Here is a 23,514-nt window from a genome sequence, read left to right on the forward strand (position 1 = left end):
GTGGCTGCAGAGATGGTGGACCCATTGGTTGAAATTTTTCGTAACTTGCTAAATTCCAGGAATTTAGAAGATTGGAAAACAGCCAATGTGACACTCTTGTTCAATAAGGGAAAAAGGCTGTTGCTTTCCTTTTGGAGATAAGCCACAGGTATTCTGCATTGGATGTGATTGAGGTATTATGCACGTAGTATAGTGCAAGATCTGAACATTTTGTAATATTACCTCTGCTGCAATCTGTGTTGGGGTGACACAAATAAAGTTAGTTCAATAATGACTGAACAGGTGTTAATTTTATTCCTTGCAGTACACAATTCATGTTTGCTAAAACCATTAGCCAGCTGTAACAGTCTGTAATTTGTAGCAGTGGCTTGTGATCACTAAATTAGATAACTTGCTGAAATCCATATGATTCAGCATTTGCTAATTTGATCTGTTTTATTTTAGTGATAACAAATACAGTTCCATTTGTGTCTGCAGTATATGGTGGTTGAAGTTCTTCCTTTCGCCTCCAATATGCTAGTATGCTTTTAAGCAAAGTTTCCAAAAGTTTCAACTAGTGCTCCAAATTAACTCTCTCCTTCAGAAAGTGTAGCATGTTTTGACTAATTACACACCCTTGCAATTAATTGTAGGATGACATTTCTGACATTTTTAGCAAGCACCTTGTATTTAATGTTTGCAATAAATTTGGTAAATCTTTCTGATTTCCAGCTCTGTTAGTGATCTGTCGTGGCCCAAGTGCAACAAATCACATTCCACGACTTGAGTTCTAGTTCATGTTCAGGTGACCTGCTACTGTCAGTTCATGTGGTGTATGCATCTCTTCCATGGCTTTTGACAGTCACAAGATGGGATTTGAATTTTTTTGCTCTTGTCTTTATCTTTTCAGTTTTCTTAGCAAATTTCGTGATGTTGCTAAAAGTGTGCTCCTTCATTTAGTTTATTATCACCCAACAAAAGTGCAATATAATTGCCAATTAATTGAGCCCAGCTTATGTTAATTCTGTGCCCACGTGGACCATTAAATTTGTGAGTTAATGCTTCATTACTTAGCTGATCAAATTTACAGCATGAAGAACTTTTTGCCACCTTAGGCACCACACGGGGTCACAGAGGCTGGTTTGGACATTTTTCCATCACTGAAAAGTCCTGTGGGATGTCTTTTTTTTAATGGGGAGTGAGCATGTTGAACCAAGAGCAGCACCTGGAAGTCTGGATTCTCAGATTGAAAATCTGATGCTTTACCAACTAAGCCAAGCGACCATCCCCTGTGGGATCTCTGTTGCAATTTGAAGAAAAAGTAATTGTCAGTTAAGCATGGACACTTGAGACAAACAAGGCTAAAGACTGTTTAGAATTTGTAGTATTGTTACGTTCATTGGCCAATTAGACTCTTCTTTTCCCCACGGGGATACATTAAACAAAGTGGAAATCTTATTGCATTCCAAGTTCATAGAACTAATTTTTCAAGATTTGCAGAGCTCAAAACTCTCATTGAGCATTGGTCAGTGTTTCTATGAGAGACATTATTTATTTAGATGTTTAGTCATTTCATTATCTTAATTTTAGTTTTTTTATTATTAGTGTCACAAGCAGGCTTACATTAATACTGCAATGAAGTTACTGTGAAAATCCCCAAGTTGCGACACTCTGGCGCCTGTTCAGATACACTGCAGGAGAATTTAGCATGGCCAATGCACCTAACCAGCAGGTTTTTCGGAATGTGGGAGGAAACCAGAATACCTGGGGGAAACCCACACAGACACATGGAGAATGTGCAGACTCCACACAGACGATGACCCAAGCCAGGAATTGAACGCAGATCCCTGCCATTGTGAGACAGCAGTGCTAACCACTGTGCCATCATACTGTCTCTTTGTGTTAATTGAGATCGATTCTGAAGTTAGTAGGCATGTTATAACCTAGAAAAGACAGTGAAAACCCACAATAGCTAGATAATTTCTAAGCCAATGTAGATAGTGACTTGATTGATGTTTCTTGGATTATTCTTTTTGAGTGAACTTGATTATGTAACTTAGTACTCTTATTTTGCAAACATCTTAAACTTTTGCTCCATGAATACTGTTGGAGTCCAAATTGGTTTTCTTTGTAATGGACTTGAACCTTGTGACTTTCTGTGCAGCTTGGATTCCTCTCTGATTGTACCTAATTTCTTTGTTACTTAATCAAAAAAAAAGCAATGGAAACATGAGGAGAAACTTTTTCATGCAGCAAGTGATTAAGATCTGGAATGTACTGCCTGAGTTTGTGTTGGAGGAAGGTTCATTTGAAGCATTCAAAAGGGAATTGGACTATTATCTGATAGGAGGAATATGCAGATTTTTGGGGAGAAGAGGAGGGGAATGGCACTAACTATTGTGTTTTTATAAAGGTATAAAGGCACCTTATCACCCAGAAGGCATTGGCTAAATATACAAACAAAGAACAACACAGCACGGGAAACAGGCCCTTCGGCCCAACGAGCCCGCGCCGCCGTCCTACTATCTCATGTTGTGGATTTATTTATTAAGACTGGACACATTAGATCCTTTGTATAGCTGTTCTTATTTGTCCTCAGTTATGCCTCATCATTGTGCCTTTGTGTGTAATAACTTCATAGGACCTTGGTTCTGAACAAATCCTTGTCATGTACTTTCTGTAGGACCTTGGGTGTGAACTTGTCCCATCTATAAACCTGGCAATTCTGTACCTGCATTTTTATCGTCCATGTTGGAGGTCATCTCATTCAGTTTTAGAAGCTGCTCCTCTGGTGTCTGAGAGTAGAGTAGGTAAATTGTTATGCACTGGTCTGCCAAACGTGAAGCTTGCCAGTGATGGAATAGTTGCAGTTAAAAGGTGTCCCTCTCAGATGTTTGCAAAACATCACTTACTGTACTGTCTGGAGACAATACACATCTCTTTAACCTGTGATCAGTGCTCCTTCCACTCACATTGTCAGCCACTTTAAGACTTGAACAGCAGGTTAGGTGTAAAGATTCGCATTCTAATCAGTAATCTGTAAACTGTCTGTGCTTTATATGCTCTGTCTGAGGCCAGAACACTCCATTCACCTGACGAAGGGACAAACCCGAAAGCTAGTGAGTTTACTATCAAATAAATTGGTTGGACTTAAACCTGGTGTTGTCAGACTTTTTACTGTGTTTACCCCAGTCCAATGCTGGCATATCCACATAATGCCTCTCAGATGTAACATGGCAGTGTATAGAATGTACTCGGTCTGTCTACATTTGAGAATTAGGGATTTCATCATGCCAGTTGGGGGAGTTAAGTGGAAGCAGGCAGTAAGTTGAAAGATTTATTAACGCTTTGTGACTCTTTCACCCTACCTTCTGCTTTCACTTGCCACCTTCTTCAACTCACCATAGCTCCTGACTCCCCTCTCTCATTGTTTCCTTCTCTGACCTTCCTGGGAGAGAGTAGGAGGCTTAATGAGCGAGAGGGCCACTTAAGGAAGTGGTGGCTTGGAGAGCCATTGTTGGGCTGTGGGGAGCAGGAGTGCCGGGGAAGGAAGAGGACAGGTTGGCAAGCAGCGGTGAAGCAATGAGTGAGAGGGCAGCAGCAAACAGGAGGATCCGGAAGTGGTGCTTTGCTTTGAAAAAAAGCTGCATGCTCAGTAACTGCACTAAAATGAAATGGCGGCAGCTGTCTAATTTACCAACTGTGCAAAAACAAAAATATATGGGGTGTGATTTAAGCATCATTATGTTACAAATTCTATGTTGGCACTTAACGAATCATGGATGAGTGGTTCCAGCGTTCTTGCTGTACACAAATTGGCTACCATGTTAGTTTACATAAGTGACTGCACCTGTAATTAATTAACTGAAGCATTTGGTGATGTCTTGATGTGGAAGGCAGTATGTAAATGCAAGTTCTCTTTCTGAGGTCATCAGTGGAGATGGTCAAAAGTTCTGGGTAACTTAACATGGCTATGTTTTGAGTGTCACAAATATTACTGTGATGGGAAAACAAAGTCAGAAGTTACACTTTGCAATTTGTCTCTTTGGAAATCCATCAAAATGCATGTGCCGTAAATGATTTTTCTTTAGAACTGTGGCATTGAATGTAGCAGATGGGATTCGATTGTGCATTCATTTTGTCCTTGGTTGCAGTCATAAGTGGGGGTTATGTTACTATCATAAGAGGAGAAACCAGTGAGTGGTTTTCTTTTTGACTTCTGGTTGCAGACCCTACATGGCTTCTATTTGGATTTCTTTTTGAAAAGAGCCTGCTAAGTTGCAAGTCACCTCCAAATTTCCTCTGTATGATTACTTGATCGACTTTTTTGTTTTCTTGGTTTGCTGCTGTATAAAATGTCTTGCCAAATAAGTAATCTAGTTTATTTTGCATTTTTTTTGCAACATTAAATATTTGTTCAAGCGTGTACATTTTAAAATATCTTAGTAACTAACAGTACAGCCCATACAATCAAAAGTAAAATGTTCATGAGGATTCAGTTATTGTTAAAATGGTCTGCTGAGCAGAATTAAAAATAGATTTAAATTGCCTAATTTCAATTCAGTGGCATTATTACCTGATCATTTTGGGTGCATGAACAGGGATGTACTGTATTATAAAATTAATACGTTCTATTCTTGGGTTAAAAGTTATAGCAACTTTTGGATTTGTTTTTCAGATTTATAGCCCTCCCAAATGGAATTCTGCAAATTGTGGATGTGCAAGAGAGTGATGCTGGGGGATATCGCTGCATAGCAACAAATGCAGTTCAGAAACGCTACAGTCAGGAAGCTACTCTCACTGTATTACAAGGTAATGTAAAGCAGCTGTTATAACATTACAAAGAAATACTTCGAATTTATTATCAAAACTGGTTAAGAGTGGAGGTTTCTCCTGGAGAAGATGAAAATCATCATTCATAAATTCATAAATATCAGAATTGAAATCTGTTCTGAGGTTGTGTATCAATTCTTTGCACTTAAAAGTGCATTTTTTTTTAAACTTTGGATTCAGCATTTCGACAGCAATGCTTGATAGCCATAGGTTAATAGCTATTCCATGATTGGCCCATGATAAGTGCAGAATTAAATGAATTGCAGATGTTTATGTACTGAATATCATAGCGAAAAGAGCTAATTCACTAAGCTCGAAGCACAGAAGTCAAAATGGCATATAAACTGTCAAAAGCAAAACCATTGTGTCAGAGCTTTAGTTTGTTATCATCTAAACCTAATATGTACGTGGGATTTAACAAAGCTCAGTACTTACCAGCGGTTTATCTTGTCTGATTTTGACTGGAACCTCTACTAGGATCAGTGAAAACAAAGTTCTTAGGGAAGGTTTGTAATAACATTGTTGATTAAAGAGGTTTTCATTACATTATGGTAAAAGCTAAGTATATGAATAGATTAGAAACTGTAAATCCAGGTCTGCTGGTCATGTTATTTAAGTGATGGGTGGGGGAGTTTTTTTGTTACTTTGTTATGCTAGTGCTTGCATAATCTGCAAACCATCCACTGTGTTATTCAAATGTTCCATGGAGTGTCTGATCCCACTATCTCTTGTTAATCCCAGCTAATAATAGTCCAAAACAAAACACAAAAAAAATTGATTAAGACTTACAACAAATCTTGTGTAAAAATGTTGATTGATGAAGTAGCTTCCACCAATCAGAATTGCAGTGTTTGATGTATATGAATTTTGTGTGCTATGTAGTTCTACATTTATTAGTTCAAAAGAATTTTAATGGGATATAAATTACAGTGCTAACACCATGTTAATTGCAGTCTAGTTGCCCTAGAAATTGGTAATGGATCATCTCCTTCAACCTAGACAAAAGATTTGCAGTCTTTTTGCTAATGGTATTTGCAAAATGGTGTTTGGTAGGGAATTCCAGGAATCGGAAAAGCATAAAATCATAGACTGGTTGTAACATAGGAGGCCACTTGGCCTGTCGTGTTGTCTCTAAAAGAGCACTTTAGATAGTCCCACACTCCTGCCTTTCCCCATAATTCTGTGCATGCCAGATCCTAATTGCTCACTGCTTTAAAAAAATGTGTTTCCTCATGCCCCATTGTACACAGTGTTCCAGTTGATCATTTGCTGCTAATCCAGTGTTTTATAAGGGTTCGTCGTAACCTTCTTTCCATTCTACACTATGGGTGGGATTTTCTGCACCCACCGCAGCATGTTTCACAGAGGTGGCATGCAATTGGCCAGCAGCAGGATCTTCTGGTCTCACCATTGCCAAAGGGGTTTCCTGTTGTGTGGACCCCCCCCCCCCACCACTGGGAAACCTAGAGTGCGAGATTGTTTTGATGAGTTTAGATGATCTCGCCAGCAGGAACAGCTGGGAAATTCCAACCTATGTCTCTGCTTATAAAGCTTAGGATCACATGTCTTTTCAGCTATCTTCAACCTCACCTTCAACGATTTTGCTACTTGTTTCTGCATCCGCTTTAGAATTGTAACCTTTGAGGGGCCACAAAGTGAGCTTTTTGCTGAGGAGTACCAAACTTCTGCCCTCTTTTGCAACCATGTTGATATGTCAGGTCCAGTGGACCTTAGGATATAGATGATACAGGATTCAACAAGAGTTATCTTTTCTTGTTGGAAATTCATTGACCAACATTTATGTGGCATGAATGTTATATTGCTTAGACCCAGTTGCTGGCATGTGTGAGCTGCTTCATTAAGTGAAGTTTTGAATGGAACACTAGAATCAACAGCAAGTTAAGATTTAAGCTTTTGATGTCTAGCTTACAATGTAAAATTTAAAGGGATGGAAATTCTTGATTTGAATGCCATGACTATACTGCACGGCTTTTAAATTTACTGTAACTGGAAGTTCTTTCAATCTAATGTACGTTGATTTTTTAAAAAAATTATCTTTGAACTCACCTTTTCATTAAAATGAAAGAGCAATCAAAGGAACATGTTGCTGATGTAAGTCTAAAGTATTTAAGTAAACATTTATACCTGGTCAATATAGTGTACATTTAGGCCAAACTTTACTATTCTCTGTCCAGTTTTGCAGTTTCTACGATATGCGATTCTTAGATTTGCAGGAGTAGTTTCTCCATGTAGGATTGTAACTTGCTGTTACAGTAATTTCTGCCACAGCTTTTCTTAAATTCCCATATTTACGGTTAAGGTACATGAAACAAAAGCCTTGTGTTTGTAGAATAGTGAAATACAAATGAAGGTGAATAAATATTATGTCTCTACTCTGCTGACAAATGAATGTTTACAGGAATGCTAGGAGGACTGAATGTATCTAGCAAATACATTTAGCATTTTAGGTAATACATATTATTTATTTAATAGAACAAAATTAATTCATTTATTGCTCAGCAAAGTATTACAAGGTCCAATTTTTACTGTGTGATTTTATTCATAAATAGCTAATTTAAAATGTGATGTTTCACCAAATCTTTTTTAGAATATACATTCCAAAATCTACTCGGAAAATGAACGTTTTTTTCTCTTAAAATCACATTCCAGTCAAAAAGTAATTTAAATAAACAACAAAAGCAATAACACAAGTTAAATTTGGAAGATGAAAAGAAATGAGGTGAAAAAAATTAAAGTAGTACTATGACCTAAGAACCAGTGCTACAAAGGCGCTGGCGTGAAAGTGTTCAAGGAAAATGCGGAGATGTGGAATGCTTACGGAGAAAGATTTCAAACTTATCATATAGCAACAGAATACCAGAATAAACTTAAGGTAGTCACTTTCCTTAGCATAGTAGGGTACAAAATCTTTATATTGCTGCAGGGCCTTGTTCACCCTAAGAAGCCTGGTGGAAAAACCTATGAGGAACTGACCCAGATTCTCGAAAGCCAGTTTTCATCCAAACCACTAATAATTGCTGAGAGATTCAGATTCCAAGGACAGAACCAAGAAGTGGGTGGAAATATATCTCAATTTGTAGCATGATTTAAGAGCGTAGCAAAGAACTGTGAGGTTGGCTCAATCTTTGAAGACATTTGACAGACAGACTTGTTTGTAGACTTAAAATGAAGCAACACAAAGATGATTGCTCACTGAAATTGTTTTAACATTAAAACTTACTGCTGAGATTATGGTGTCCATGGAATTGGCCACAAAAAATGTCTCAAATTAGGGCTGGAGCCAAAATACGTAAGATGGGTCCAGACAGTATGACGGTGTGCTTTTAAGAAATGTATTTGAGTCATGTTTCTGTGCAGGATTTTCTTTTAACAGAAGGTTCCAACATCAGTGCAGCTTGGCCTTGTCTTTTACATCTGGGCACCACAGGGGCTGGGGTTCATTGTAGACACCGATAATCATATTTTGATTTGATGTTTTTTAAGTTTCCTTTGCACTTTATTTCTGTTTGGGCTGTTCCCCTTCTTTTTGGGGAGCTGTCTCTCTTAATTTATCCCTGAGTTCATTTGAGTTGGTTTATTTGGTTTGCCCTCAAAGACAAAAAAACTCTCAACACACCCCTAAAAGACGACAAAAAGTGCAGTCTGGTCTGTAACCAGCAGCCTCTGTTGTTGTTGCATCAGAATAATTGGTCCTGATTGCTAGAATGTTTGTTTTAATCTGGACTGTTGTAAAATCAGTCTGTTTTAACCCTTATATGGTGGACAAATAACTATGAGTAGACATCTTATTAGTACAAACAATATTTATTTAAACCCACACAATCAATAATCACCCACCTGACCAACAATAAGTTATCTTACGGAAAATACTAGAATTCAAGTACAATACAAGACCTTGACTTAACTTTGTGTGACTGACAAGTACCCAAACAGATATTGGCCTTTATCTGTGCACTGGTTTTGGCAGTTGTCTGTGTAATTTGGTCCTTTGGTCTGGTCTGGCATTCTGGCTTTCTTCCTTTCTTCTCGGGTGCGGTGGCTCTCCTCTTGCTGGCGATGTTCATCATTGTTGTAGCTCATTCGTGGGGTCAGAGAGAGAGAGAGATTCCTGGATATGCAGCACCCTTTATACCCTGTTTGGTTTCACGCCTCTTTTTGGCCGTTGCCAATCAATCGATCAGGACTTGATCACCCTGATTGATAAGATCCAATCAGGTGCTACCACACCGATCTCTGGGTGTGTCCCCAGTGGCCATGTCTGTAGGTGTTGAAGGCACATAGGTCACATGCCTTCCTCCTAAATAAGGGTTCATGGTGCCTTTATGTCTGGCACACAACCCAGTGTGACCAGAAAGTCTCTTTCATCCTGGAGATGGCCCATATCCTGTTTATTCACTCATCAGGGTTACAGCCTGTTTGTCTCTATCTTTAAACTGCAGCCTGTCAGTTTAGTTTCTTGCCCAATTGTCCCAGAGTGCTTTACAAAACACCATTTTAGATGGCCTGTTTGGCTACAGGACTAATGCTGTCCTATTATTTGAGAGTTTTCCCCTGGGGTTTTGCAAAGTAGGGCTTGATTAGGTTAATTGGCAGTACAATCATGTGACTGATGGAGCTTGGCTTATATAGAAATCGAGCTCAGTTTGCTGCTTGGGATCTTTAGAGAGAGGTTGCTTCCTCTGTGTCTTTTTTTTTTCTTTGTGGATCTGCCAGGAAATGAGTCTCTTTCTGAGATTCTGCTGTTTGGGAGTGGAGCTTTCTCTAGAAGTTGCTGTATGAGAGTCAGAAGCCAGGTGTCTGTCCAGAGGGGTTAAAAGGCTGGAAATGTAGCACCTGCATGAGCATATCTGTTTTGTGCTGATTCTAAAGAGGGATTTATGCTTGGGGATACCACTTACATTGGAGCTACACAGATGGACACCACCATGTTTAAGTATTTTTATTGGTAAAAGTTACACCAGTTTTTTGTCAAATCTGAACTGCGTTGTTGAAAATCAAGTTTGTTTTAATTTAAGCTTCCAGTGGGTCAACTGAATCATACCTGGAGTAAAACTCCTTACGCTCACCCTAATGCCAAAATTAAAATAAAGTTGGGTTCTAGGCTAACTTCATAATAAACCTTGGAGTTTCTGATCGGGTCCCTAAGAAGCCACTTAAAATACAAGCATGCTATATGTAAGCCCAGGTGTGGCACTTGTTACATGAATGTTGAAGCAGAGATAGTAAATGTAAAAGCTGTGGCTAGAAGTCATAGAGCAATACAGAGTAGGAAGGGCCCTTCAGGTCTGCACCGACAATATCTACCACTAAAGGCCCACTAATCTCATTTTCCTCTATTTATCCCATATCCTTGAATGTTCTGATATTTCATGTGCTCATCCAAATAGCACATTTCACCATATTACAAATAATTGCAATGATCCTGGCCAATCTCAAATACTTTGTTACCTTACTGTCCTGTGTCTGCAATACAAATCTCCAAATTATTACCGGCGAGGCATTTGGATCTTCAGACTGGTAGGAGTTGACTGCAAAGAAGGTACTACCCACCAGCATATAATAATAACAACAGAGCTCGTGCTGAAAAACTGAACAATTAAAGTGCTGTTCTAGATAGCGTAAAAGAAAAATCCTATGCATTAATAGATGATTTTTCCTTTTCTTGTACCCGTCAAACATTTCTTTTACCACAGTATTTATAGCGGGCGTTTTTCTTTGTAATCAAATTATGTTCACTGCTGTACTGAACTTTTCTTTGATGTTCCTCCGGGACTTCTCAGAAACAATACGTGTGTTTCTCCAGTGTGGGGTTACGTGGATTGGGCCTGGGTTGAATTGTTGTTGGTGCAGGCTCCATAGATTAAATGGCCGGCTTCTGCACTGTAGGAATTCGATGATTCTATATATTTTCACTGTGTTGAATGAGAACCATTATTTTATCTTCTAATTCATTCTTTACCAAGACCTCAAAGATGTGGTACACATTGCTTCGCAGTTTAGTTTTTTTCTAACCGACAAGCATTTCTCTGTTCTTTCCAAAAATACGCGTCAGCAGGTGCTTGCAAGTGTCTTGCATCTTGCATTTGGCTCTTTTTTTATGGGCACATATATATTGAATGTTACAAGGCTGTTTGTTTGTGCATAACATGTATTGCTTAATAATATACAAGTATAATTGTGAATGTGTATCTTCTACAAGAAGTAACTGGATAATATCCAAGACCAGGGAATCCTAAGCTCCAAGTGTATGAGTACATAATCTAGGCAGTCAACGTATGCAGTGTTATTAGAAGTGCAATCCTTTGGATTAAGCATTAGACTGAGCTTCCATTTACTTGTATAGATGGATGTGCAAAATTCCATGGCACTATATGAAGAAAAAATGGTGACTTTTACAGAGCCAATAAAAGTAAAATAGTTTAACGGATCCATTATCTCATTAATTTTTTGTGGGGTCGTCTTGTGTGCAATAGATGCCATGTTTGCTGAAGTAACAGCAATGATCGTATTCAAAAGGTAAAATCTTTGGAATCTATCTTAGCTTCTTCCTTATCAGAAATTATTGAAGCCATTTGGGACTGTTAACAATTTCCCACTTATATCAACTGATTGTCAAGTCCCCAGTTAAATATCAAAGCAAAAAAGTTAACTTATGAAATTGAGCAATTCTCTTGTTAACTGTCAGAAAATCGGAGCAAAGCCCTTTAGGTCAGTGAGATGATGGTTTTGCCCGACTTCATAAATATTTATGAATGGTTTGTAACTTTATTAACTATGCATAAATACGTCTTGTCAATACTGTAACCATCAATGTCAAGTTAAATCTCAGATTGACAATAAGAGATTTGCCATCCTTTGATAATTCATTTTCCGGCTTTAATAGGGTGTGATGACAGTAAAGGAGTTTAAATTTATATAGGATCTTTAACATGGTTAAATAATATCTAGGCAATTCTCAAGGATATATTCGACAATTTGACATTGACTGATATCTCCGCTCCTTTTTTACATAACAAGATTAGGAGCTGTGCATTTCTTGCCCAAGCTTGCAACTCAGGCCTAGTCAGAAATGTGCAGTGTAACTGGTTTCCAAGGATTCCACTGCAGGGCTACAACACTGGGGGAAATTAAGCCGCAACCCCATTTTATGGCATTGGCAATAAACCAGGTTAAGTTGAAAGTATTATCCCCAGGGTATGATCCCCCAGAGATCAGAAGTTTTGCATGATTGGTACAGAAGACTAAAATTGAAAAGTTAGCTTCATGTAACCGATCTGAGCTGGACCATGTAACCTAAGTAAGCAATATTGATGCTTGTCTGAGGCCTAGGCCAAACTACTTTTGCTTTTCAACCAGTATGATTTGAAATGAATGTTAAGGATCTTTTATTTAAATCCCAAAAAACTGATTCAGGAAAGCCCTCCACCAAGAGGACCTTGTGCTACATACATCTTTACTGTCCAATATTTAATGAAATTATGGCATGACTTAAATCCTAATAATAGATCCCTTGTGTCATTGATTGCTTTGATCATGTTTTGTGCGAAATATTATTCAAGCAAGATGAGGCAAATTGCAAATGAACTTTTTCTTTCCTGAAATCTATGAATTAAAAGAATACAATTTTCCTTGAGCTGCAGGTATCTTCTATCCACACCCTCCTAAGAATAAAATGTAATTTTGTTCCTAACTTGGGAGTTTAGCCCATAATAACATTTAGTGAATCAACCATCTCAGACCTTTTCTTTAGTAGTTTATACACTTGTATCAATCAGTGTCAAGTTAAATCTCAGATTGATCAAAAGAGATTTGCCATCCTTTGATAATTCATTTTCAAGCTTTAATAGGGTGTGATGACAGTAAAGGAGTTTAAATTTATATAGGATCTTTAACATGGTTAAATAATATCTAGGCAATTCTCAAGGATGTATTCGACAATTTGACATTGACTGATGGCTTTTCTGCCTGATTTTGTAATCCCTTATTCACTCTCTGTTAAATACTACCCCTTCTGGAGATTATGACAAACACAAAGGCTGTATCACTGCAAACAGAACATGGCAATATTATAACAAATTATGCCAAAATAGGGTACAAATCTCAAATGGTAAGAGCAACATTATAAAAGTGAACATCTTTTCAGAAACCTTATCCATTATTTCTAAAGCAGTGTTGAAATAATTCCCTTCAACTTGTGTCATGATGGCCCTCATGCTAGTCAGAGAATCCCTGCAGTACAGAAGGAAGCCATTCAGCCAATCAAGCCTGTATCGACAACAATCCCACCCAGGCTCTCTCTCTGTAACCCCACGTGTTTACCCTGCTAATCCCCCTGACATTTAGGGGCAATTTAATATGGCCAATCAATCTAATCCGCACACCTTGGGAATGTGGGAGGAAACCGGAGCACCCAGAGAAAACCTGTGCAGACATGGGGAGAACATGCAAACTCCACACAGATAGTGACCCGAGGCTGGGATTGAATCTGGGTCCCTGGCACTGAGGCAGCAGTGCTAACCACTGTGGTACTGTACTGCCCCTAACATTTATCCTGTTAAATGCTTCTTGCCATTTTCAAATTCATTAGTACCTTGCCACATTATTTATCATTCAAATTTATAAGATTTATATTCACATTTGGTGTGTGGTCTCAGAGCAACATATGAATAATTAAAATATTCTAGCCTTGTATGTGTCTTTTTTTAAGTGGAACCCTAGTCTGTAGCCATTGACCCTAATTTTCCTGAACAAATTTTAGAACCAGCCTAAAGATAGTCATTGTCAATATACTAGTTATCTGTCTTATTGAATAAACTCCATTGGGAATTCTCTCAAAATGCCTCTTTGTCTATAGTAAATCTATGTTTCTGCCAAGAAAAATTAAATTACATAGGAAGGATATTATCCATTAATGGCAGTTGCATGCAACAGTAAAAGACAGGTTAGTTGAAGAAATCTATTTCTAAATGTCCATAACTACTTGAAATGGATACTTTGTTCTCCCAAGGTGTCGCCCATAGTGAGTCAGAGTCTGTTATTTGTGCCTGTGATATTTTATTGACAGTATTGACTTGTGTGTACTGTTCTCATGCCAGCACTCTTCTTTGATGTTTGAGTGCTGTCATGGGGTAGTTGCATGTCGCAAAGGGACAATTTGGTGACATGTTAATGTTCAGCATGCTCATCAATATTTAAATAAATCCCAACACTCAGTGCTCATGCAAACCCCACCACTTGCCTATGGCAAGTAATTTCCTCACACAACCTGTTCGTTGTGAACTATGAAGAATCATGCCCCTGAAGCCCAAAAGATCATTAATGTCATGAGAGAAAGGAACCTGCCATCCCTACCTGGTCTAGCCTATGTATAACTACAGCCCCTTGCTCCATAATTGACTCTGACTGCCCTTGGTGCAACAAGAGATGGGTACTAAATGGCTTGCCAGCTTTGCCCAGAGCCTAATATATAAATAAAATCTTGCAAATGGATGATTAAGTTGCCACTTCAAATAATATTGGCTTTTATCTCTAAGTGCTTCAAGTCATAGTACTAATTTAGTTACATAGACGTAGAAATGTATCATGTTGATAACCAAAATTCCTCATGCTTGAAAAACAATACATTCTAGCTACATTTTGTATTGGCTGCAATCCAATTGTGAAGTATTCCTATTAAAATGTGAAGTTTATTTTTGTGGATTTAATGTTTTCTTTTTAATGTTTTTAACAGTGTTTAATGTTGCCATTGGTATTGTGGCTAAGTATATGTAGTTGTATTGTTATCTAGGTTGACAGCAGGCAACCTTCAAGGAAATAATAGGCTCCAGCTGCAATCCCAGTCTTTGCTGAAAAATAGCAATGTCATATTTGCCTCTGTTTATCATGTAACCAGATCAGAGCCTGGGTTTAGATCCATCTCACTTTCCAACCTTTGCAGCTACAAGATGTGAAACAGGCTGGAAGGGGAAAGAGATAAAGTAGGAAGAACTACATAGAAATTACATGTGGAAAAGGTAAGAAAAAAAGAACCAGAAGCAAGGCAAGGTGAAGAAGTAGTAAAGCTAGATTCTCTACCAGTTATTTCAGGTCGCACAGTAGAGTAGAAGAATGTCACACTATCAACACAGTAAAAACTAATCTTTGCATGCAAGGTTGCAGATACAAACCTTGTTGGGAAAAATACATTCTTCTCCTTGGTTAACAAATCTCTTGTTTGTATTGGAAGAAGGCCTTTTTTTTATTGGATGCTTAACATTAGTAGAATAATTGGCTGTTGATATTCATTGGTAGCATTGTGCTAAATTTATATTTTAATTATTGGCAGTTTGGCATAAATAAACTCACTGGACTACTGTTGTTGGCTGCTGAGTATTAACAACATGTATAAATGTGTATTATTCATAGTTTTAGAAATAGGAAAGCAGATTATTGTAATAGAATAAATTATTTGTTCCACATCCTTCACAGGCAGTAAACTCATTAGCTTCTGAAGAAACCAAGGACTGAGCACTTGTATGAAAATATGATGTTGCAGATAGGCAGTTGTATAGGGGGGCACGGTAGCACAGTGGTTAGCACTGCTGCCTCACAGTACGAGGGATCCAGGTTCGATTCCCAGCTTGGGTTACTGACTGTGTGGAGTTTGCATGTTCTTCCTGTGTCTGCGTTGGTTTCCTCCAGGTGCTCCGGTTTCCCCTCTCAGCCCAAAAATGTGCAGGTTAGGTGGATTGGCCATGCTAAATTGCCCCTTAGTATCAGGGGGCTAGCTAGGGTAAATGCCTGGGGTTATGGGGATAGGGCCTGGGTGGAATTGTGGGGTGTGCAGGCTCGATGGATTGAATGGTCTCTTTCTGCACTGTAGAATTCTCTCTGGTATATATCTTTGAAGCTTGTGCTATTGTGCCACTTTTATCATTTGCTAACTTGGGACAGAGTACCCAGCCATGAATGAATTAGATAGGATGGACTCCTGATCATTTTGTGAAGTAGTTAACCCTTTCTCGTGAGCCTAAGTTATTAGAGTTGGTTAGGTCAAGACATGAACCTTGAGAAACATAATTCCATGATGCTATTTACAGAGCGAATTTTCAAAAGAAAAGCTACGAATGGCTAATTTAGCATTGCCAAGATGGCCAAATGGGACAAAAACATAGGCATGTTAACATATAAGGGGCTAACGCATAACTTAAAATTTTATACTTGGCACACTTTTCACTGCCATTATGGGCAGCATAAGTATACTGTGACCATCTAAACTATACTGTGATGAGTCAAATTTCCCTTGGTTTAACAAGATTGTTCTATGCAAGGTTACAGGTGTTTCTTCAATTCCTTAAGTCTAAAAGGCTTGGATATATATATTCATGATGCACAACATGTTTAACAATTGATTACCAGATCTGGCTGGACCACATCAAACACTAACTGACCTTGCTGTCTTCTACTAAACATGGAAACAAGATGCAGGAGTAGGCCATTTGGCCCTTCAAATCTGCACCACCATTCAATATGATCATAGCTGATCATGCACTTTGAGTATCCCACTCCTGCTTTCTCCCCATACTGTTTGATCCCTTTAGCAACAAGGGCCACGTCCAGCTCTCTCTTGAACATACCTAACAAAGTGGCCCCAACACCTTTCTGTGGTAGAGAATTCCACAGGTTCACAACTCTTGAGTGAAGAAGTTCTTCCTCATCTCCATCCTGAATGGCTTACTCCTTATTCTTAGTCTGTAACCCTTAGATCTGCACTCCCCCAACATCGGGAACATTCTTCCCACACCTAGCCTGTCAGTCCCCTCAGGACTTTATATCTTTCTATGAGATTGTCTCTCATTTTCCTAATTCTAGTGAGTACAAGCCTAGTCGATCCAGTTCTATTCATTTGTCACTCCTGCCATTCCAGGAATCAGTCTGGTGAACTTTCGCTGGACACCTTCAGTAGGAAGAATGTCATTTCTCAGGCTAGGAGACCAAAACTGCACACAGTACTCAAGGTGTGGCCTCACTAAAGCCCTGTATAACTACAGCAAGTCATCCTTACACTGAGACTCAATTCCTCTTTGCAATAACAGCCAGCATGCCATTAGCTTTCCTCACTGCCTGTTGTACCTGCATGCCAACCTTCAATGACTGTTCCACCATGACACCCATGTCATGTTGTACTTCCCCTTTTGCTAAACTGCCATCATTCAGATAATCTTCCTTCCTGTTTTTGCCACCAAAGTGGATAATCTCATATTTATCCACATTGTATTGCATTTACCAAGTATTTGTCCTCTCGGCCAGCCTGCCCAAGTCACCCTTCAGCCTTTTAGTATTCTCCTCACAGCACACACTGCCACCAGCTTAGCGCCGTCTGCAAATTTGGAGATACTGCATTCAATTCCTTCATCCAAATAATTTATATTGTGAATAGCAGGGGACCCAGCACTGAACCCTGCGGTACCCCACAAGTCACTGTCTGAAAATGACCCATTTCCATTTTCTACTTCCTGTCTACCAACTAGCACTCTGTCCGTGTTAATACGTTAACCCCAACATCATGAGTTTTAATTTTGCTCACTAATCTCTTCTGTGGGACCTTGTCAAAAATTGTTTGAAAGCCCAGATATACAATATCTGGTTCACCCTTGCCTGCTTTACTGGTCACATCCTCAAAAAATTCCAGAAGATTTATCAAGAACAATTTTACTTTAATGAATCCATGCTGACTTGGACTGATCCTGCCACTGCTTTCCAAATGTTTAGTTATGACAGCCTTAATAATTGACTCCAGCATTTTCCCCACCACCGATGTAAGGTTAAAACTGCTGTGTACCGGCAACATCTGGAATGCAGAGTTAACCTCTGGCTTCTTCTATCCATTGCCAATCATCTCTTCAAACCCACTGCTGCTCCAATTCTTTCTTCCAACAGTGGCAGGAACTCATTGCATTATTTGTCACTAAGCTGGAGACCAGCTATTCAGCTCCATCTGCTGCATTTTTTCCATCTCTTTGCCAACCAAACTAACTTCTCCCAAGATTCCCCTGTCTAGCATTGAACTTGCATATTTCTCTTCATTTTTCACTCCCATGTCCTCTTGCCATCTCTGATATTATCTCGTCCAAGACCATCTTCTGCACTCTTGGCCTTAGTTCCATTAAACTGACCACCCAACTTCTATTACTGCCTTCCATGCTAGCCAATGTTGTAAACAGTTCCTTCTTCTCAGGCATTGTACCCTTGCTTTCAAATCTGCTACCACTATGCCCTTGTTCAAAGAATTTCACCCTTAACTCACGTCTCTGCACAAATTATCACAATTGTAGTGGACAAGCTGGATGGGCCTTTTCTATCTGTAATTTTTTAGTATATTCGTATTAATGTGGAACTGTATTTATACTGAATTTTGTTACATATCCTAATGACCTTGCATATAAAAATCACATTTATCAAGTCGGAAATATAATTACTTCGAAAACTAAAATTGTCATCTTTCAGTGCTTAATAATGACTGTGTAGACTGAGCAGGAGTGGAGTTAAATTCTTAGTTGACCATACATGCCATCCTATTCTATTGTAATTATCATGCATCAATGTGGTTGCATTGACAGATCTTGTTGTAATGCTTAACCATTTGTACTGAAAATTGTATTTACCATGTGGTCAAGTATTTATATTGAAAGCTATAATTACAATAATCAGTGATCTTTAAGAAATTAAGCTAGTGAATAAAATCATGTGTGTAAAATATAAAGTGTACAATTAAGGCTTTTAGAGGGCAATTTGCATTTATCTGTTGTCAAGGAATACTTCCAGTAAGTATGGAGAGGCATTGCTCAGGAGATGTTTGAATGACCCTCGTAGAAAAATATTAATTACATCTTCATCAGTTGAGAATGATACTTTTCATTCATATGTTGTGATAGCTTGAAGAATGTACGGTATTCCATTCTGATGGCTTATGCATAAATGTGTGCTTCTAAAATTGCCAATGCTTAAAGGAAGGTAGTCTTTTAGGAACTTTGTGGGGAAGATTATTTGCACAGCACAGAAATAATACTCACCAAGTCCTTTGCAGAGAGAAGAAAACCTGCCTCTTTTCCTTGGAGAAAGGAGGCAGATTGTGGAATGCATTCTTTTTTACTGTAGTGTTGGGTTCCAGGAAATAACAAGCAAACTAGAAGAGCTAATGACTTTTTTCTGATAAAGTCAAAGTTTATTCTTTTAGAAAGTCATTTTTATGTGAAGTGCTGATAGTGGTCAAATGCATTTAGCAGCAGAAAATGACAGTTTCCCAGGGCAATATGAATTGCTGTTTAATTTGCTGATTAAAGACTTAATATTTTTGGGAAGCATTCAGTGATACCTGCAAAGAATGCAATTGATGCCTGCAGCAACATAGAGTATATTTTTTAAAATTAATGCACACTGTTTTTGTATGTTAAGAGTAGGAGCAGGTTTAGGTGTTTGCAGATGGTGCCAGGGAGAGCAGAAGTGATGTATAATGAGGACAGCATGGTGGCATAGTTGTTAGCACTGCTGCCAGAGACCTGGGTTCAATTCTTCTGGCTTTGGGTGACTGTGTAGAGTTTGCACGTTCCCCCTGTGTTTTTCTCCAGGTGCTTCAGTTTCCTTCCACAGTCCTAAGATGTGCAGGTTTGGCTACAGTGAATTGTCCCTTAGAGTTCCCAAGATAAACATAGGAGTATTAGAGAGGAAAAAATGTAGGATTACAGGGATAGGGTCTAGGTGATTGTCAGAATGCAGACTCTGGGCCGAATGACCTCCTTCTGTATGGTGGGATTCTGTGATACTATGTGGGGATTAAGTATCTGTGAATGATGCTTGCAACAATGCTGAATAAGTTTAACCATTTCTGATGCAAGTGGTGTCTGAAATGATGCACAGTATGTGTGTTTTGGGAGAAAAGCTGTTCCTGCATTTTTACCTAAGTTTTCAAGAGATGGGATTGTTGCCTGTATATCAGATAATTAACCTTTATTTGTTTTGCCTAAAGGACAATTTGTCATCTTGTGTTTTTCTTCATGTGTCTAACTATCTTTTTCCTAGGATTTAAATCAGTACCTGCAGATGTAGTCATCATTGCCCACCCAAAGAATGTGACTGTTATATCTGGTGAAACTGCAATAATGGAGTGCTTGGCGTATGCTGATCCAACACCATTTGTTTCTTGGATTCGGCAAGGTGATGATTTTATTTCTGATTAGTTTTTAATTTTAATGTGTGAAGTGAAGTGAATCAAATCCTTGTTCCAGATTCCAGCATTTGCAGTATTTTGCCTTTGCCTTGTTAAATGAAAATTGTTTAATTCTAGAGCTGTAATTCTTGGTTGCAACAGAGATAGACTGAGACCATGTAAATCTCAACATTTCTGATTTCCACAGCCTGCCATTTTCCTTTAGGTACCACTTCCATTGCAATTAAAGATTTTTTTGCTCCCTTTCTTCCTACCTCACTTCTATCAGTATTGCAATAATGAAAACTGATGTGTTGACTGATTTGGAGTTGTGCTGTGCTTCATTCAGATCATTTATTATATAATTAAAATTCTAGCTTAATCTCTACGAACTTTATTTACTATTTGTGAATAATGCACCCACATTCTGCCTCAGCTGATTGCTGTTAGCCTGATTCTACCAGCAATCATGTATCTGAGTCAGCAAGTCATGGCTTCAAGCCTCATTGTAAGATTTGAGAATTTGATCTAGGTTGACATTTGAAATATAGCACTGTAGTGGTGCTGCATTGTCAAAGACATTGCCTTTGGATAAGAGATTAAGTAAAAGCCATGTTTGTCTATTAATGCAATCAAAAAAAAAGAGGTATTTTCTTGGTGCCTTGGTCAGTATTTATTCCTCCGCTAGCAAAGCAAATGCTGTTTATTGGACATTTCCAGGTGCAAATCACTGCTGGGCTTGCCTACGTAATAAAAATGGCTATGTTTCCAAAGTAATTCATCAGCCAAGAGATGCTTTGAGACAACTGAAAGATGGCTTATAAATGTAAATTTGTATTCTTTACTAAGATATGAGTAGCTTTTTAAATCTTGATTGTTGAAACTGTACAACATATGGTCAGACTGCACATAGAGTATTCAGATGTGGTGCCATGATAGAATGGTCATTGAGCGGTAGAGATAGTTTAGAGTGAAACTCTGATCCTTGGAGCTAGAGGATTGAGCTACAAAGCACTACTTAGTAATGTTAGACTTCTTATAGTCAGTGGAATAGGAAACCAAAATGAAATCTTTATTTGGTTTTAGATTTATTCACACAGTGAAACACTACAAATGTATTTTTCTTTATTCACCCACCCTCCACCACTGACAATTAGTGTCTCTTTATAGGTATTCAAGCAATCATTCAGTCGGTATCTTCTGCTGTTATATACTCAACCTTTAAATACAATCACACTGTGTTTCAGGTTGAACTGTGTAAGTGTACACATACATAATGGAGTAGAGAAAATAAACTTAAATTCTATGGCAAGAGAGCACGGGCACTGAGAATAAAGGGCAAACAACACAAGATTAAACACGATGATCATCTTCAATCTTTGTCACACATACTCAACAGAAAATGTTCAGTAATTTACAATGTTGCTGTTCTGAAGTTTTATCAATGCTGGAGGAGCTATAGTGCTCACTTGAGACCTCCAGTGGCAGATTTGTGTTTTGCCTCAATACTCGGCTAGGACATTCCTCCAGACACTCATCGAGGGAGAAACATATTAATAAATTAATTTTATTCAGTAACTTATTTAATTAAATCAAGGGCTAGTTGCAAAGCCTTTGGTCAGCCAAACAAATGTCAAAGTACTGAAGGTTAACTTGACTGTGATCAAGTGTTATTAAGTCACTTCCTGACTTATAAAATTATGCACCATAAGAACATAAGAAATAGGAGCAGGAGTAGGCCATCTAGCCCTTCAAGCCTGCCCCGCCATTCAGTAAGATCATGGCTGATCTGTCGTTGCTCAGTTCCACATTCCCGCCCTCTCTCCATAACCCTTAATCCCCTCGCTTATCAAAAACCCATCAACCCGCGTCTTAAAAATATTTAGCAAGGCAGCCTCCACCACCTCAACGGGCAGAGAATTCCAGAGATTCACCGCCCTTTGAGTGAAGAAGTTCCTCCTCAACTCCGTTCTAAACCGCCCCCCCTTTATCTTGAGACTGTGCCCCCTAGTCCTACTGTCCTTTCTGAGCGGGAAGAGTCTCTCCACCTCTATCCTATCCATCCCATTCATTGGTGCTCACAATAATAAATGGTACAAGAACAGATTGCACAGAGATGGACACAAATGCACCTTTTATGTGGAGGAAATAACCACCCATTTGCAATCAGCATGAGTTAAGCTGTCTTCTGAAAATAGATCAATACAAGTAGAAGTCATTTCCATTTGAATATGTTGAGATTGCAGGCAGGTCGGTGGAATTCTGTATTTCTTGGGCCAGTTACCTTTTCAGATATTTCCTATATGAAGCTTGTATCTTCAAGATTAAATAATATGCTGCATTGAAGAATCATGGTAATGTTATATTAATTTTTGCTAATGCTTTTTGTTGTCTGGATGACGGTTACTGCCATCCAAAAGTAATCAATTTTATAAAGTATAATGTAAATTTTTGATAGGGTAGTGTATAAACTTGAATGAGATCACCATAAGTGAATTTTCGGGCTTTAGCTTTTTCTTCAAGGGGTATCATGAAAAATGTTTTCACAGGATCGCAGAATAGTTATTGAACAGAAGTAGGCCACATGGCTCATTGTGTCTGTGCCAGCTCTCCTTTAGCGCAATTTATGCCATAAGCCCTACATCATTCATGTTGTCTTTTTGGTTGCCAACCTTGAGCAAGGGTTTTTCTGAGCCAGCTGGTGCTTTATGTGGTGTTTATCAAATAAAAATGGCAAAACTGTAGATAAAACAGCTGGTTTTAATGTCTCAGCCTAGCATGAATCTCAGACATTTGATGATGCAGGCAGTAAGAAGATTTACTCCTTCTGTCTGGTGCTGGAGATTGTTCTAACAGAAGCAATTGAATGAACTGCTTTCTGTGTAACTGACTTTTTTTCATTTTTTAATATGTAGATGGTAAACCCATTGCTACGGATGTTATCGTAGTCGGAAAGGCAAACCTTATGATTGCTCACACGCAACCAGCTCACTCTGGTGTTTATGTCTGCCGTGCCAATAAACCCCGGACCCGACAGTTTGTCACTGCTGCTGCTGAGTTGCGAGTACTAGGTGTGTGTGTGTGTGTGTGTGTGTGTGTGTGTGTGTGTGTGTGTGTTTACATTTGTGTGCCAGGGTATTTGTATGATGTACAATTTCAGTTGTATGAAATGCAGAAGCAATGTTAGTCCATAGTGAAATTCATGTAAGTTGATGTACATAAATGTGCATGCTTTGTTTAAAAGAAAACTGTTTGTTTAATTTTCAAAAATATCTTAACAAAACAATTGTAAAATGTAATTCATGCTCAAGAATTAGACTGTTTACAGCAACAAATATTATGGAAAAATACAAATGCATGTTTTAAATAAGGTATATACCTCTTAAGTTTCTCTTCTGCATACCAATAAAAATTTCATTAAGTTCTTCATAATTTTTGTGGTGTTAGAAACTTTATAAATTATTTTCTGGATTTGGAATAATACATTTTGTCTGACA

General features: G+C 38.4%; 1 protein-coding gene across 3 annotated transcripts in view; it reads left to right on the plus strand.

Moving 5' to 3' along the window:
* Positions 1–23,514, plus strand: part of igdcc4 (immunoglobulin superfamily, DCC subclass, member 4) — a 120,196-nt gene that overhangs the window by 39,904 nt on the left and 56,778 nt on the right. For all 3 annotated transcript variants that reach the window (XR_013889588.1, XM_080214141.1, XM_080214142.1), the window contains exons 4-6: positions 4,658–4,791; positions 19,891–20,025; positions 22,933–23,088. Coding sequence is in view for 2 of the 3 variants with exons in the window: in XM_080214141.1 (XP_080070267.1) it covers positions 4,658–4,791; positions 19,891–20,025; positions 22,933–23,088 (425 nt within the window). In the remaining variant the exon portion in view is untranslated. The remainder of the gene's footprint in view (positions 1–4,657; positions 4,792–19,890; positions 20,026–22,932; positions 23,089–23,514) is intronic.

This window comes from Carcharhinus amblyrhynchos, chromosome 28 (assembly GCF_965287045.1).
Source record: "Carcharhinus amblyrhynchos chromosome 28, sCarAmb.v2.hapA, whole genome shotgun sequence".
NCBI classification, from domain to species: domain Eukaryota; kingdom Metazoa; phylum Chordata; class Chondrichthyes; order Carcharhiniformes; family Carcharhinidae; genus Carcharhinus; species Carcharhinus amblyrhynchos.